At 44.4% G+C, this 14,062-nt stretch overlaps 1 protein-coding gene across 2 annotated transcripts in view; it reads left to right on the top strand.

The window, feature by feature from the left end:
* The window catches only part of MDH1B (malate dehydrogenase 1B), a 233,815-nt gene extending 221,118 nt beyond the window's left edge, over window positions 1-12,697 (top strand). The window contains exon 10 of one of the 2 annotated variants that reach the window (XM_085648917.1): window positions 11,777-12,697. In XM_085648917.1, coding sequence (XP_085505043.1) covers window positions 11,777-11,925 — 149 coding nt within the window. In that variant the 3' untranslated portion in view covers window positions 11,926-12,697. The remainder of the gene's footprint in view (window positions 1-11,776) is intronic. The other variant, XM_085648915.1, reaches the window with a different exon arrangement.
* The last annotated feature ends 1,365 nt before the right edge of the window (window positions 12,698-14,062 follow it).

Below are 14,062 nucleotides of genomic sequence, written 5' to 3'. Positions count from 1 at the left end.
CATAAATTCAAGACCCGGGAGGAGTATCATCTATTGTCACACTTTCGTCAAGATGAGTAGTCCGTAAAAAACCTCCCAGTACCCGGTTTTTTGCGGGCTACTCATCTTGACGAAAGTGTGACAATAGATGATACTCCTCCCGGGCCTCGAATTTCTACCTAGCACTAAAATCTAGTGTTTTTTCTGAGTGTCTGTAAGTATACCGACACCAACAACTGTTACCACACACCTTAGCACGTGTGTTGGATAATCACCATTCACGTGGCGTGTTCTTTTGCCACTCACATTTCACTCACTTGGTCCTGAAGAGAGCCCTTTATACTCATCTTTTTATGGGCTGAAACATGTAGACCACTTTAATAGACAACTAAGAGCAAATCCCTCCATTAGTTGCACCACCAGCGTTTAACCATATCCTGGGCCATCATTAATAAACATATCAGGCAAGGATTCCCAGAGATATTTTTAACTCCCACTACTTCACACAAATTACACCACACCTGCTCTGCTGTAATCAGGTGTTGTAGCACAACCGGGGGGCATTCAGCCACCCGGTTGGGACCACTATGATGAGGCATGACATCAACTAGGTTGGTGTGTGAGAGGTCTTTTAAGAAAACCTAATGGTTCCATGAGACAGCTTACCACAACAGTGAGTTTCATAATTTCTTGAGTGGGTTCGTCCACATTGTTTAGATTTGTGTTTGTTTAAAAACACATAATTGTGCTTCAAGTATTTAGCCTGCATTTAAAAGACTAAGGGGCATATGCATCAACCAAACTAATACCGATTCCTTAATAGCGAAAAATAAGGAATCGCCATTAAGGAATCGGTAATTGGCATGCATCAACAGATTCGGTAAAATTTAGCGATTCCTTAAAAATCGCTAAATTTACCGATTCCTTAATAGCGGGGCACGCAAACGGCCCCACTAGCAAATAGCGAGTTCGGTAATACCGATTTGGCTAATAGCGAGTTCGGTAATACCGAATTAGCAATTACCGAATCGGTAATAGCGAAATCGCAAATTGCCGCGTCGCACCGGGAACAGGCTGATGACATCACCAACCAGGAAATACTGCTGCCCCACCCACATAGCCTCGACAGAGGAGCAGACAGGAGCTGGAAAGAAGGACAGGCTGTGCAGAGTGAGGCCACACAGATTCTGCCAGTCACAGCACACATCCATCATGTCGCAGGAAGTGCCATCCAGCGCTGAATCTGCACGCAAGCGCAAGAAGAAGTTTTCAGACAGGGAGCTGGAGTACCTCATCGAGGGAGTGGCCAGCAAACACGACCGCCTCTTTGGCAAGCTGTCCCTCAAGGTGCCTGAGACTGAGAAGCGGCGCATCTGGCAGCGCATCCGTGAGAGGATCAATGCGGTTGGCGTCACTAGCCGCAGCATCGACGATCTCAAAAAACGGTGGTATGACCTCCGGAAGCGCGCAAAAGAGAGGATTGCTGAGAGGCTCCGGGAGGCAAGAAGGACTGGAGGCGGAACAAGCACTGCACCATCCAACACAGCCCTGGAGGACCTTGTGGAAGGGACGATAGAGCGGGAAGCCGTCGTGGGGGTGATCCAGATGGACACGTCCGGCGCAGCCACAAGTGCCCAAGGTAAGATGCATGCCTGTGCCACACCCAGCATAGCGTAAATCCATACCCATGCCCCCAGCCCAATCTCACTGTGTCTGCAGCTCTGGCACAGACAGTTCCACACATGACACTACTGCATCTTGGGAGTTGTAGTCTAGTCAGCCCAGAGTGCAGGCACAGGCGTAAATCCTCACACAACACATATGTTGTACATGGCTGTAGACTGTTCATTTGTTGGACCACAGAGGGACATTGATGGGTACAACACTATGTAGGTGTAATCATCCCACTAATCATGCACTGTTTCACACACAGATGCATCACCTGGGGACTCTGACGACAGCGACCAGCTGATCATCTCTGAGACACCCGTGGAGTCAGACCAGGAGACTGTGCAGGATGCGCACGCACCGCCAACACCTGCCACCCCACCAGCACCACCTCCACCAGCGCCACAATCATCGGCACCAGCACCAGTGCCACAAGCCAAGGCACCTGCGCCACAAGCCAAGGCACCACCACCTGCGCCACAAGCAACGGCACCAGCAAGCCAGCCTGCAGCCAGTGCAGCCACAATACCGCAGAGGCACAGGCACCAAGTTGCGCCCTTGCAGGAGATGGCAACCCCCCCCCTCAATTGGCACCCACGCAGCGCACATCCACACCACCTGCTGCACCACATGGAGGCTCAAGACACGCACGGCGTCACAGGGCCCGTCGCAGTTCCGTCTCCTCAGCTGACCAGGATGTCCCAACAACCTCTGCAATTGAGGAGAGGATGCTGCGCACACAGAACCTGCAGGGAAGACATGTGGCTAGCATCAGCTGCAACATCGTGCGCCTAGCGAGGGAGATGCGCGCCATGACTGCAGCAGTCACCGACATGGGCTCCGCGGTCAGGGACATGGGCACGGCGGTCAGGGACCAGACCACTGCGGTTGCTGATGGCAATGCTCAGCTCAGGGAGGAGGTATGTGAGCTCACCCGTGCCATCAGGGAGGGCCATGAGTCCCAGAGGAGGAGTAACCGGCAGCTAATGTTGCGTTCTGCCGCCGCTACCAAGGCCATACAACGGCACAGCAACTGCACCGCTGTGTTGGCACGCCGCACAGTCTCCCTGCAGGTGGACCTTGGGCACTTCTGCGGTGATGTTGCCAAGTCACTGAGACACATCACCACTGCTGTGGAACAACTTCAGAGCAGCACATGCAGTGCTGCAGCATTGGGAGGGGATGACACCAGTGAGGCTGCCTCCAGTGTCAGCAGCGTGTCACTGGCAGAGGCCAGCACCAGGCGCCGAAGTTCGCGTGCCTCCACGGGGACAGGCCGTGGTGAGGGTATGGATGCACCTGAGCGGAGGCTTGGTGTACGTGGCAAGCGGCACTAGAAATTTGTACATGCTGCAGGTCCATGGTGGAGCAACCATGGCCATCCAATTATTCTGTTTGCACAGGCCTGACTTTAAGGAACCTTTTATTTACATTTATGCAATCGGAGCATGATTCACAATGCTAGTTCTGTTGCACAATCCTCAGTGCTACTGTGCATTAAACAGTTGCACCCAACACCAACTTGTAATGTCTCATTTTACCCAGGGTCAAAAATGATTTTGCGTTATGTCTGTCCGCCTCCTATGGCCCTCTGCTGTGTTTGGGATGTGTGCCGGTCGTCGTTGGGCGGGTGGTTGGTCAGCCTGGGGGTCGTCATCCCTGTCCACCTCCATGGGTATCCCCCTTCTGGTGGCAATGTTGTGCAGCATTGCACATACAGCAATTATTCGACAGCATGTGTCTGGTTGGTATAGCATTGTGCCGCCAGTCTTGTGGAGGATACGGAAGCGGCTCTTGAGAATCCCAAAAGTCCGCTCTATCACATTCCTCGTGCTGATGTGTGCAGCGTTGTAGCGATGTTCCTGCGGGGTTGCTGGATTTAGGTATGGGGTTAGTATGTATTCCCGCAGGGCGTAAGCACTGTCACCTAGAAGATAGAAGCATAGACTTAGCATTGGTGATGTACATACATGTGTGGTGTTGGTGTGGGGAAGCGTAGTTCTACTTACCTAACAGGAGTCCCTCTCCAAATTCGCCATTGAGTAGTCGCCTGTGCATTCCACTGTTGCGGAAGATGTATGAGTCGTGTGTGCTCCCTGGGAATTGTGCCACTAGGTCCGTTATGATGTTGTTGGCATCGCACACAACCTGCACGTTGATCGAGTGGTATGACTTGCGGTTCCTGAAAAGGTACTCATTTGCTGACGGAGGGCATATGGGGATATGCGTGCAGTCGATGCATCCAATCACATGTGGAAATTGTGCCACCTGGTAGAATGCCTGTTTAGTGCGGTCCAACTGCTGTGGGGTTGTGGGGAAGCTGATGTGTCTGTGGAGCATTGTCAGCATGGCATCTAGGAATTTTTGGAAGAAGCGTGACAGTGCGCTTTGCGAAACACCTCCAGCAACCGCAATTACCCCCTGGAAACTCCCAGAGGCCAGTAGGTGCAGGCTGCATAGTACCTGAACGTGCGCAGGGATAGCATTTGTCCGGTGGGTCTGGTGCTGCAGTAATGGTTCCAGGTCTGCAATCAGACGCATGATCATAGCGCGATTGAGGCGATATTTCTGGTACACCTCGTCCTCATTCTGGCCGAGCAGGGTTATGCGCAGTCTGAACACTCTCTCCTGTACCCTTCTCCTGCGCTGTCCTGCTGCATTGATCCGCATCCTCCTTGCAAGCACGTAGAGGGCAGCCATTTTGGGGGAGCCAACAGGGTCTCCTGGGCCAAATTTAAGGGTTTAGTGATTGCCTCAATCATTTGCACATGTAGGAATATTTTTTTTTTTTTTTTTTTTTTTTTTTTGTGACTTTACCTCCAGGTTTTGATTCCCCTTATTTAGCTCTGGCAAAATAGCGATTTTTGGGATTTTCGGTATTAGCGAGTTTTCTTGCATTGGGGTGCGATTCGTTATTTGCTATTGGCAATTTCCGGGAGCTAATAGTGATTTCGGTAATTGCGGATTCGGTATTTAGCGATTCGGTAAATTAGCATTTTTGGTATTAGCGATTCGGTATGTTCGAGGTTATTTATTTAGCGATTCGTTATTTGCTCGGGTTTTGGGTTGATGCATTGGGATTGGGTATTTTTAACACAATACCGGGAGCTATTACCGAATCGGTATTTTACCGACTGGATTTTGGCTTGATGCATAAGGGTGTAAGGGCCTAAATTAGATCTTGGCAGACGGTTACTCCATCACAACGGTGACAGATATCCTATCTGCCGAAATATAAATCCCATTATAGCCTATGGGTTGGTGGACAGGAGCAACCCATTCATCAAGATCTAAATCAGGCCCTAAGTCCTTCCTTCAAAGTTTTTTATACCACTATCCCACATAATTTGTTTGAACTATCGGTCTCTTTGTCTTCAATATATTGTGCGTAGAGGCATGTAGTGGTTGAAATCAACTCTTACCTTTAGATGATAGCCATAAAAATTTTTTTTTAAAGTAAAATAAAATTCTTAATCAGTCCTCTTGTGACATCTTAACCTAGGCTGAGCAGGTGCATTCTTGCTGTTGGAAAGAGTATTCGTTATGCTGGTGACAGGATGTCTTTCATACAGTTTTCCCAATAGTCATACCAAATGTTTATGAAATGAATCTGTCTTAAAATACAACTATTAGATATTTTTAATTTCAATCTTGCAATTTGATAGGATTACCTATCCTCTTTATGCATTAACTTTAATGAATCTAATCAGGCAACAAATTAAAGCTCCTAATTCACACCGGATCTGTATTTGTAATAAATCATTTGCAACCAAATATTTTTTGAGGGACAGCTGAGTTCGATTTAGATCTAAAATGACTCTGCATGGTAACTGCCCTATTTTCATTGACACATTTTAATCATCGGACTATAATCCTAGTTTTAGAAAATATTCTTGTGTTATTAACACCAGTGCCCCCTCTCAAGCCACACCTAATTCACATAAATCATTCAACACCAAATGTATGAAAAAATAGATACAGCAGCCTACAGAAAACAGAGGTTATGTGTATATGATTATATCAATCCAGAGCCTTTATGATGCTAAACAGGATTTACCTCCAGGGTTAAAGGATAAACTATAATAGATAAAATGATTGTTAATATATCAGCCTGAGAAGAAATAAAGATATTAGCATGACTCTTGGCTACAAAACTAATGACACCCTCTAACAGTGAAACACACAAGATGATGGACGAAATGTTGCACATTGGCAAAACATTCACCCCAGTCACAGATCTGGGTTTAATCCATCGTTATTTTGCTCACCACGCCACCCCAGTTCAGACATGGCCATATACAAATCAGTCTTGACCCTGTGCCTCATGGGAACAGTCCAGCCCGAACTGCCAAGCCATGTCTTCCCTGGACCGGAATCAAGCATCCTAGGACCGGTTTCAGGGTCAGTGGTCAGATAGGAGAAGTGTTCTGAAAACCTTCAAGAGCAGAACGTCAGGTTATCTGCTCTAGAAATCATTAATATTTGTCAAATAAAAAGTAATATGCAATCTGGCAATATTTTGGAACAATTGCCACGCCATAAAATTATGAGAGACAATGGAAATGATATTGAGTAATAACTTATTAATGAGAAATGTACTAGCAACCTTAGAGGCATTGTTGGGATTATAATGAATATGTGCAAAGATAAGGTGTCGTCTAAGGCATGGATTAAGGGAATTAAGAAGAAAGAGTTGTAACATGATGACATTCTGGTACATCAAAAACATACAAAGAAATTAAAATAAAGCTATGGAAGAGGAGGAAATGTGACTTCAATGTTGACAGATATCATGAGACATTGAAAATATAATAAATTGTTAGGATCAAAAAAGAACATACATGTATTTGAAGTGTTGGAATTGGCCCTTTCCGCAAGGTCATCTCCAAAGTTTTGTCTTTTGCCTCCTATTTTTCTGACCCTGCTTTCGATTTTGGGAACTTTACCACTACTGATCAGTGCTAAAGTGCATATGCTCTCTTTATAAATTGTGACAACGATTGGTTATCCATGATTGGCATTTTGATTTACTGGTAAGTCCCTAGTAAAGTGCACGGTGTGTGTCAGGGCCAGCAAATCAAATGCTACTAGTGGGCTTGTAGCACTGGTTTTGCCATGCACATGAGTAGCCCTGTAAATGTGGAGGAGAGTAAAGAGTAAATTAGAGAGAGGAGTTGGCCTAATGGATAGGGCGGTCAACCTCAGAGCTGGGGAACCAGGTTCGAGTCTCGACATGGATGCGCAACATCCTGTGATTCTGGGTAAATCACTTAATCTCCCCGTGCCTAACAAAAATGAATCCTCATGTAATGCAACTGGTGCATGTGTAAAGCGCTCTGATACCCGATACCTTCGGGTCAAGTTTGCGCTATATAAAACTCTGTAAAAAAATGAAATGTGTCTCAGACCTTCCACTGTAGTGTCTGCACGCATATGTAAGACACCCCTAAGGTAGGCCCAAGGTACCCCCACGGGCAGGGTGCAGTGTATGTGAAAGGAAGGACATGTTCTGGTATGTGTGACATGTCCTGATAGTGAAATACTGTGTATTTCGTTTTTCACGATTGAAAGGCTATCTGTCCCATTGGCTTATCATTGCGTTTGCACTGTAACATTTTTACATGTGTAACTCGTAACAGGGACAAGATAGAAAAACTGATTTCAGGCTCTCTGAACTCAGATCTTATTAATGCACATTTTGGTAAAGCTGTTTTTTAAATCCCAGGTTTGAAAATACCACTTTTAGAAAGAGGGCATTTTCTTCCTTTATCATTCTCTGTGCCTCTGGCTGTTTGTGTATTCAGTGTCTGGTGTTTGAGTTACAGGAAAAATGTGCATTCACGCTAGACAGTCACTGGGAGGGTTGAGGTGTGCCCTGTTTTGCCTGGGTGACTCATGGCAGGGCTGAAAACAGCTGGTCTGCATTTAGAGTTGTGAGAGGAGTTTTGCTTGCACCTGAATAGGCTGTGTCTCCTTTTTCACAATGCTGTCTCCGATCCCTGTGGTCATGCTGCACCAGGGAGGACAGGACTGGTTTGGACTGGGTTCAGAGACCCTTGCAAAAAAGACAACCATGACATTTTGGGGTATAAACATTACACCTAAAACCCTGGGACTTTAGATTGCTCCAAAAAACAAGAGAACCCTGCCAAGAAGAAGGAACGTGTGAGGAGCGCTGCCTTTTCTGAGTGAGGGGTGGTTTGGCCTGCAGTTGCTGCTTCTGTCTGTGGTGGAGGAAAAGGACTGACTCTTATTGCCTTGCTGAGGTGTTTTACTTGGGAAGAATCTCCAAAATCTTGTGTGTGCTTGCATCCTGTTGGAAGCCTCAGGGAAATCAAAGGCTTCATGGAAGAGATCTATGCCAGATTTAAAGGTAACCTGCCTGGATAGAAAACTGCAGAACTGTGTGCGGAGCACTACCCCTGATGCTTGTGGGGTGGGATGGCCTGCAGTTACTGCTCCTGTTTGTGTAGAAGGAGGAAGACTGAATTGTTCTTCCTCCTGTTTATTTTAAAGGAGTGTGTGGAGCGCTTTAGGGTGCTTCCCTTGCCATTTGTTAGTGACTAAAAAGTGAAAGCGCTTCTTACCTTGCGCTTGGGGAGCATGTTATCCCTTTTTCCTGCTAGTGCAAGGTGAGTGCTACGAGTACCTAAGGGATCAGCACTTGGCTGATCCTCTTTTTGTACAGGAGGAAAATGCTGCCCGCGGCCCAGATTGGGAGTGCGTAGTGAGCGCTGACCTCAGGCCCAGAAACCAGCCTAGATCCACGAGGGATTCCCCCGGCCCGCAGAGAGAAGCCACGGTGGCTAAGGGTGTCTGACACATCCCAAAGGAGCCGATAACGAGGTGGACATGTTTGCCCTGCCCAGAAGGAGAAGAGCCGGCATGTAGCAGGGACTGGTGTTCCCCAATGCAACACATTCGAGAGTGCAGCCTCACCCGCCGGAAGGAGACTTTGTCTGGAGTCCTCGCATTCCCGTGCAACACCGATGCCCCAAGGAGGCGGGGCCCAACTGCCGAAGTAAGTCGGAGCCTTGCAGGCTTCCATCAGCCGCTTCCACATCGGAGAGCAGTAAGGAGGTTCCTGGGAGTCCGCTGCAGGTCTTGCTAGGAGCAACAAGGTGAGGGAAGCAGAGAAACTTCGCCGTCGTCCCGTGTTGTTGTGCAGGCAGCTCCGCCTCAGCGGAGGAGGCTGATGCGTCTCTGGGTGCATTAGCCATTCCTTCCACAGCGGTCTGCGAGGCCCCGTAGGGCTCCTGACATGCTGCAAGATTGCCACCCCCATTTCTGAAGGGCGACTTGATCCACAGCAGCATCACAAATTTGCGGGCAGCTGTGCGAGGTCATTCCACACGCGGGGGACCCAGTGAGGTCTCCCCGCCAATGGGGTCATTTTGGATAATCATCACTGCAAAACTGAGGTAGCAGTGCAGGTGCGCTGTGTCTAAGGTGATTTCTGGGCAGTAATGATTTAGCGATTCATGCATAACCTAGAAGCCTGCATTTCTTGCCCTAAATGTGGGGTTCATGAACTGCTCATTATGCCCAGCAATGTTGCTTTTATGATGTTTTCATGACCTGTACACCTTATTAGTATTTACTGCGGTGCACTACAAGTGACCTATGACCTATACCTGGAGTAATTATGTCAGTGCACTATATGTTATGTTGATGACAACTGCCAGTTGATTATTGATTATGTGATTGTGGTCTAATGTGTTTTACATACTACAAAGTGACCTATGGTCTATGTGTTTTGGTATATAATACAGAGGATATTTTTATGTAGCCTTGTGTGGAGTCTCTTGTGGTGTGCCTAGTGTGTCACTGGTGTACCAACCGAAAACCCCATTTATAACAGCAAGCAATTGTTGGGGGAAATTTTGAAGGATCATAGGGTTTTGGTTTATAACTGAAAAGGAGGTGAGCAAAGATATAGTAGCATAAAATGGTCAGATTATGGCAGTAATTTGAGTTGGTCGCTCTGGAGAGAAACTGATTGCCAAACCGGTAGGAGAAACACCATTATAGATGGAAGCAATCCATGTCCCATCTATTGCTGATGATAAATGAATGGCTTTTCCTTTTACATAAATTGATGGGCATGATTGTTTGAACAATCAATTAATGCCATATGAATGAAGAGGAGTAATCCCAGGACTGAAGAAAAGGGATTATTTACCAAACTTTAAAAAGGGAATACTTGTAAACCCAAATGTAATAAGCCAAGAATGATGGTGCGAATGGATAGTAATATACTCAGTAAAGAGATATGAATATTGACAGAATAGGTTATGGAAAGAAATGTGAACCTCTCTTACCTTCAGGTAGGATTCTGAGTATGATATACTCCAATGGACCGTGCATAAGTGCTGCCCTACCAAGTAGAAAAATACACTTTGGCAAAAAAACATAATCTGCATGCATTTTTGTGTATTTTTCAGGCTTTTGAATGTGTTAGTAGGAGTCTTATTTGGGTCAAAGTAAAGCCCATGAAAATGTTAAATGGCCTCCTTTTGGCATACAGCAGCTGTACTCTGGAACCTCAGTAAATGTTTGGTGGAAGGGCTGGTTAAACTACTCAGGCTTTCAAATAAAGAAAAGTGTAAGTCGGATTCCTTATGCCCCTTCTATTTTTCCTATTTGTTTAGCTGATATAGATCATATGTGACAAACATAGTAGTTTGAGCGTGCAGATGTCAACACCAATCCCTCTGCCTCCCCCTCAGGGTCCATCCCTTTCACTGGGATAGAAATGTCAATGAAAACCCAAACTAGGAGGAAAAAGGGGTAAGACGGGGAAGAGGGACAAACACACACACTTCTATAGGGCGGTGTTTTAAAAACCATGAAATTATTTCGGAGGCAAAACATCTGTAGGCCAAACTATGAACTTCAAGGTTTCCACCTACAAGTAGGAGCACATGAGCTACTAAAGGATTGACTGAAGAGGATCAGAAAGCTTTGGACTTACCTGGTGCAAGCAGAGGGGATGCTGCTGTAAGTAGCCCCCAGGGTATTGCAAGTCCTGCTCAGTAGTCAAAGATGCGATGCCAATACTGCACCGGGAAAGAGGATGCCTGGACAAGGAGACAAACTTACAAGAGGGTACAAATCAGATTACCACCAACCGCAGGTTAGGAAACTGGAGGACCGAAGGGAACCAAACAGCGTAGAAAACCAGAAAGGTGAACGTATGGAACAAGCAAAGTGCAAACTGAAGAGAATAGCAAGGAGTCATTTTCCATTGTCCTTTGAGCCATTGCTACCAAGTTTCTAGTCTTCTCTGTTGAGATCTGGCATCATAGTATACTGTTTGGAAATACTACCCACCTTGACGCCCGAAAAAAGATCAGAGGTATTTACTATGCAAATTAAATACTCTGTCTAGATACAGGTATGATGGAAATTAATCAAATATCCAGTAGCGGCCGGCACAGGTAAGAGCAGTGGGCGAGGTGGGATGGGAGTCCGGGAAGGCGACAAAAGACGGGATAAGTATTAAATAAAAAAATTAATAAAAACCAATCGGAGATGCAGCAAGCTCAAGGTAAGTAGTTTTTAATTTTTTGTATTTGTTGTTACTTATCCTGTCGTCTGTCGACTTCCCCTACCCCGACCGTCCAACCGCTCTTACCTGTGCCGGCCGCTACTGAGAATATCTAATAGAATATTTAAAGCATCTGTGGATTGTATAATTGAAAGAGTACGTCTCCTGTTCCTAAACCAATAAAAAATAAAACACAATGAAATCAAGGTAGTGTACTCTTGAGGAATGTGGTGGTAAGTGCATTCAATGCTAAAACCAGCAGACAAAAAGAAAATGCACATTGTATATTTGGTCTATTAAAAATGTATGTTCACTTATGGCGGGGTCAGATAGTTAATGTGAAATGCTCATTCAAACATTATGAAATAGATCGGTTTTAATCATAGACTGTGAGGTGGAGGTAAGACCTTGTTCCAGAAATTCCATTTGCCTAGTGTTTGTTTAGAATTATTGATGTATGTAACTTTAACCATGCATTTATTATGATATATAGAAAACTGATCAAATGAGTGTTTGTAAACAATGAAGAAGGTACAACTGTATCTAACTCTAATAATAACAGTTATTTTTCCGTTTCAGAATCCAGTGATGTGTCCAGTGACTACAATCAACTATTGAATTCAGAAGAGTTCGATGTGACTGTCACTGTCTTACAAGTCAAAGGCATTACAGGCTCTATAACAGTAACCTGTTACGCAAATAATTTCTCTCTTCATGCTTTCACGTGACAGCTTCGAACGCCGAAATCCACTCAGCTATCAGTATTTGTATTTCTTGTTATTGATACTTTAATAAACAATGAGCCGATGTTGTTTTTTCCAAGAATCTATACTGAATATTAAGTTGGATGGGTTTCTCAGGTACTGGATTTTCTATCTAAGGCCACTTTCATTCCATCTTGAAAAAAACCTCATCGGAACCGATTCTGCCAAATGTTGTGACCGAAGATATGTGCTTCAGAAATTATGATTATGAAACACTCGGTATTGTAAATAGTTGTCATTGACTCGTCCATTTCATTGAGGAAAGCTTTGAGGGAAGCTCCAAACTGCTCAAAAACACCTGTCAATTTATGAGTGGTTTGTACTGAACGAATACGTATGACATCATATCTTAACATTTGAATTTTAAGTTTGAGGTACATCTTTGGTGTTGGTATTATCCTTCCTATCTGTGGTGTACTCTGCCCTCTCACCTATTCCTGGTGTGATCTGTGATAAATGCCTGCATTAAAATGCATTTGCATTTAAATTCAACAAAACAATTTCCCATTGTTTAGACATTCAGCACACAGAATGCTCCTTGTTATTTTTGTAGGTGGAATAGAGATGTTGCTCCAAGCAATTGTCAGTGGAGTAAATAAAGTGTCAAATGTTTCTCATTACTTTTATTCCAACTCAGCATTCTGGCTTTTTATGTTGGAGTTTCGCTTTCTCTTGAAAACAGTGCATGTGCATAGCCGGTAAATGAATATTACATTGTCAAGTGAGTAATAGTGTTTGAACTTATTCACCTATTCAAATGACAAGCAAGATTAATAAAGAAACACACAATTTTATATTTTCTTTTTCTCTTTTTATTCACACAAAATAAGATTCGTTTGTACCACACACACACTGAATGACAATAGCCACATTTCATCAGAATAACATGTTTATGAGGCACATGATAACTGTGAAATTATATAAACAGCAAAAAACCCCACTTTGTTTCTAAATAACATCATTGGCATTTTAGTTGCACACAACCCTCATCTTTGCATCATATTCCTCAAAAAACCCCACCCAACCTGTTTGATGATCTGTTCCTTCCCGGTATAATGCAATGAGCCCGCATACTTGCACACCTATATTTGTTAGTGCATACAGAATTGCTCAAACTGCCCCTTCCCCGTATTCTTTCAATGTCTCACGCCATATATTGATTTTTCATCTCCATACACATTTTTATGTTTCTTAATGATTCCGCCTCCACGGGTGCATCTTTGTCTCTCCAGTGTCTCACAATACCCTGCTTTACCACAATCAAATCCATATTTATCAAAGGTTTAGTACTACTTGCTAATTCCAGATCATATCCCAGTCTTTGAAGTACTTGTTGAGGCCCTAATTATAGATAACCTCTTATCTCCTCTGATAATATGTACATTAGCACCCTCCTAACCCCTTACACAACTCTACAGATCAAAACCAAGCACAAGAAATTGCCTATTTTCAATGTCGGGTCTTAAAGAATTTTTATAATATGACTACATTTCTTCCTCCACAATGTTACCATTGCATATCACATACAGTGAAGATATCTGAACTGAGACCTGACAACTAATGCCACGTCTTGTGATGCCATCTTTATTTTATGTAATTGCTCCTGGCATAATTAATCTTGCTCCAACTCCCTTGGAATTGTTAGAACCCTGTACATCAAGGAGCCTTTATTGGAATAAAGTTTGGCATTAACGAGCCTTGTTTTGGAAATGCTATATACTAGAAGTGTTTCTAAGTAATTTTATAGTCTTCTAGCCAGCGGTGTTCTTCTAGCGTCATAATTCTGATCAGATGGCATTCTTCAATCACTTTATTGTTGGTATTTCATCGATTCTTGTCTTGAGGCGTTTCCCTGGTAGACTTATAATTACTTCCTAAAGATTTTAGTGTTGCACACCAGCATAAAAGTACCATTAATGCGGTAGATGGAAGTCACCCTACCAACTGACCCCATATACCACTTGTAAAAAATATGTATTTCCCAAACCCGCCTTTCTCCCCTTAGGGATGGCCCATTTTATGGTTCAACCTGACAATCATCTACCACTACTTGCTAAACGTCCTACTTTAAATAAGGCTTCACCTTCCGTTATTAATAGTT

This window comes from Triturus cristatus, chromosome 3_2 (genome assembly GCF_964204655.1).
Source record: "Triturus cristatus chromosome 3_2, aTriCri1.1, whole genome shotgun sequence".
NCBI classification, from domain to species: domain Eukaryota; kingdom Metazoa; phylum Chordata; class Amphibia; order Caudata; family Salamandridae; genus Triturus; species Triturus cristatus.
This window is presented reverse-complemented; position numbering and strand designations above follow the sequence as displayed.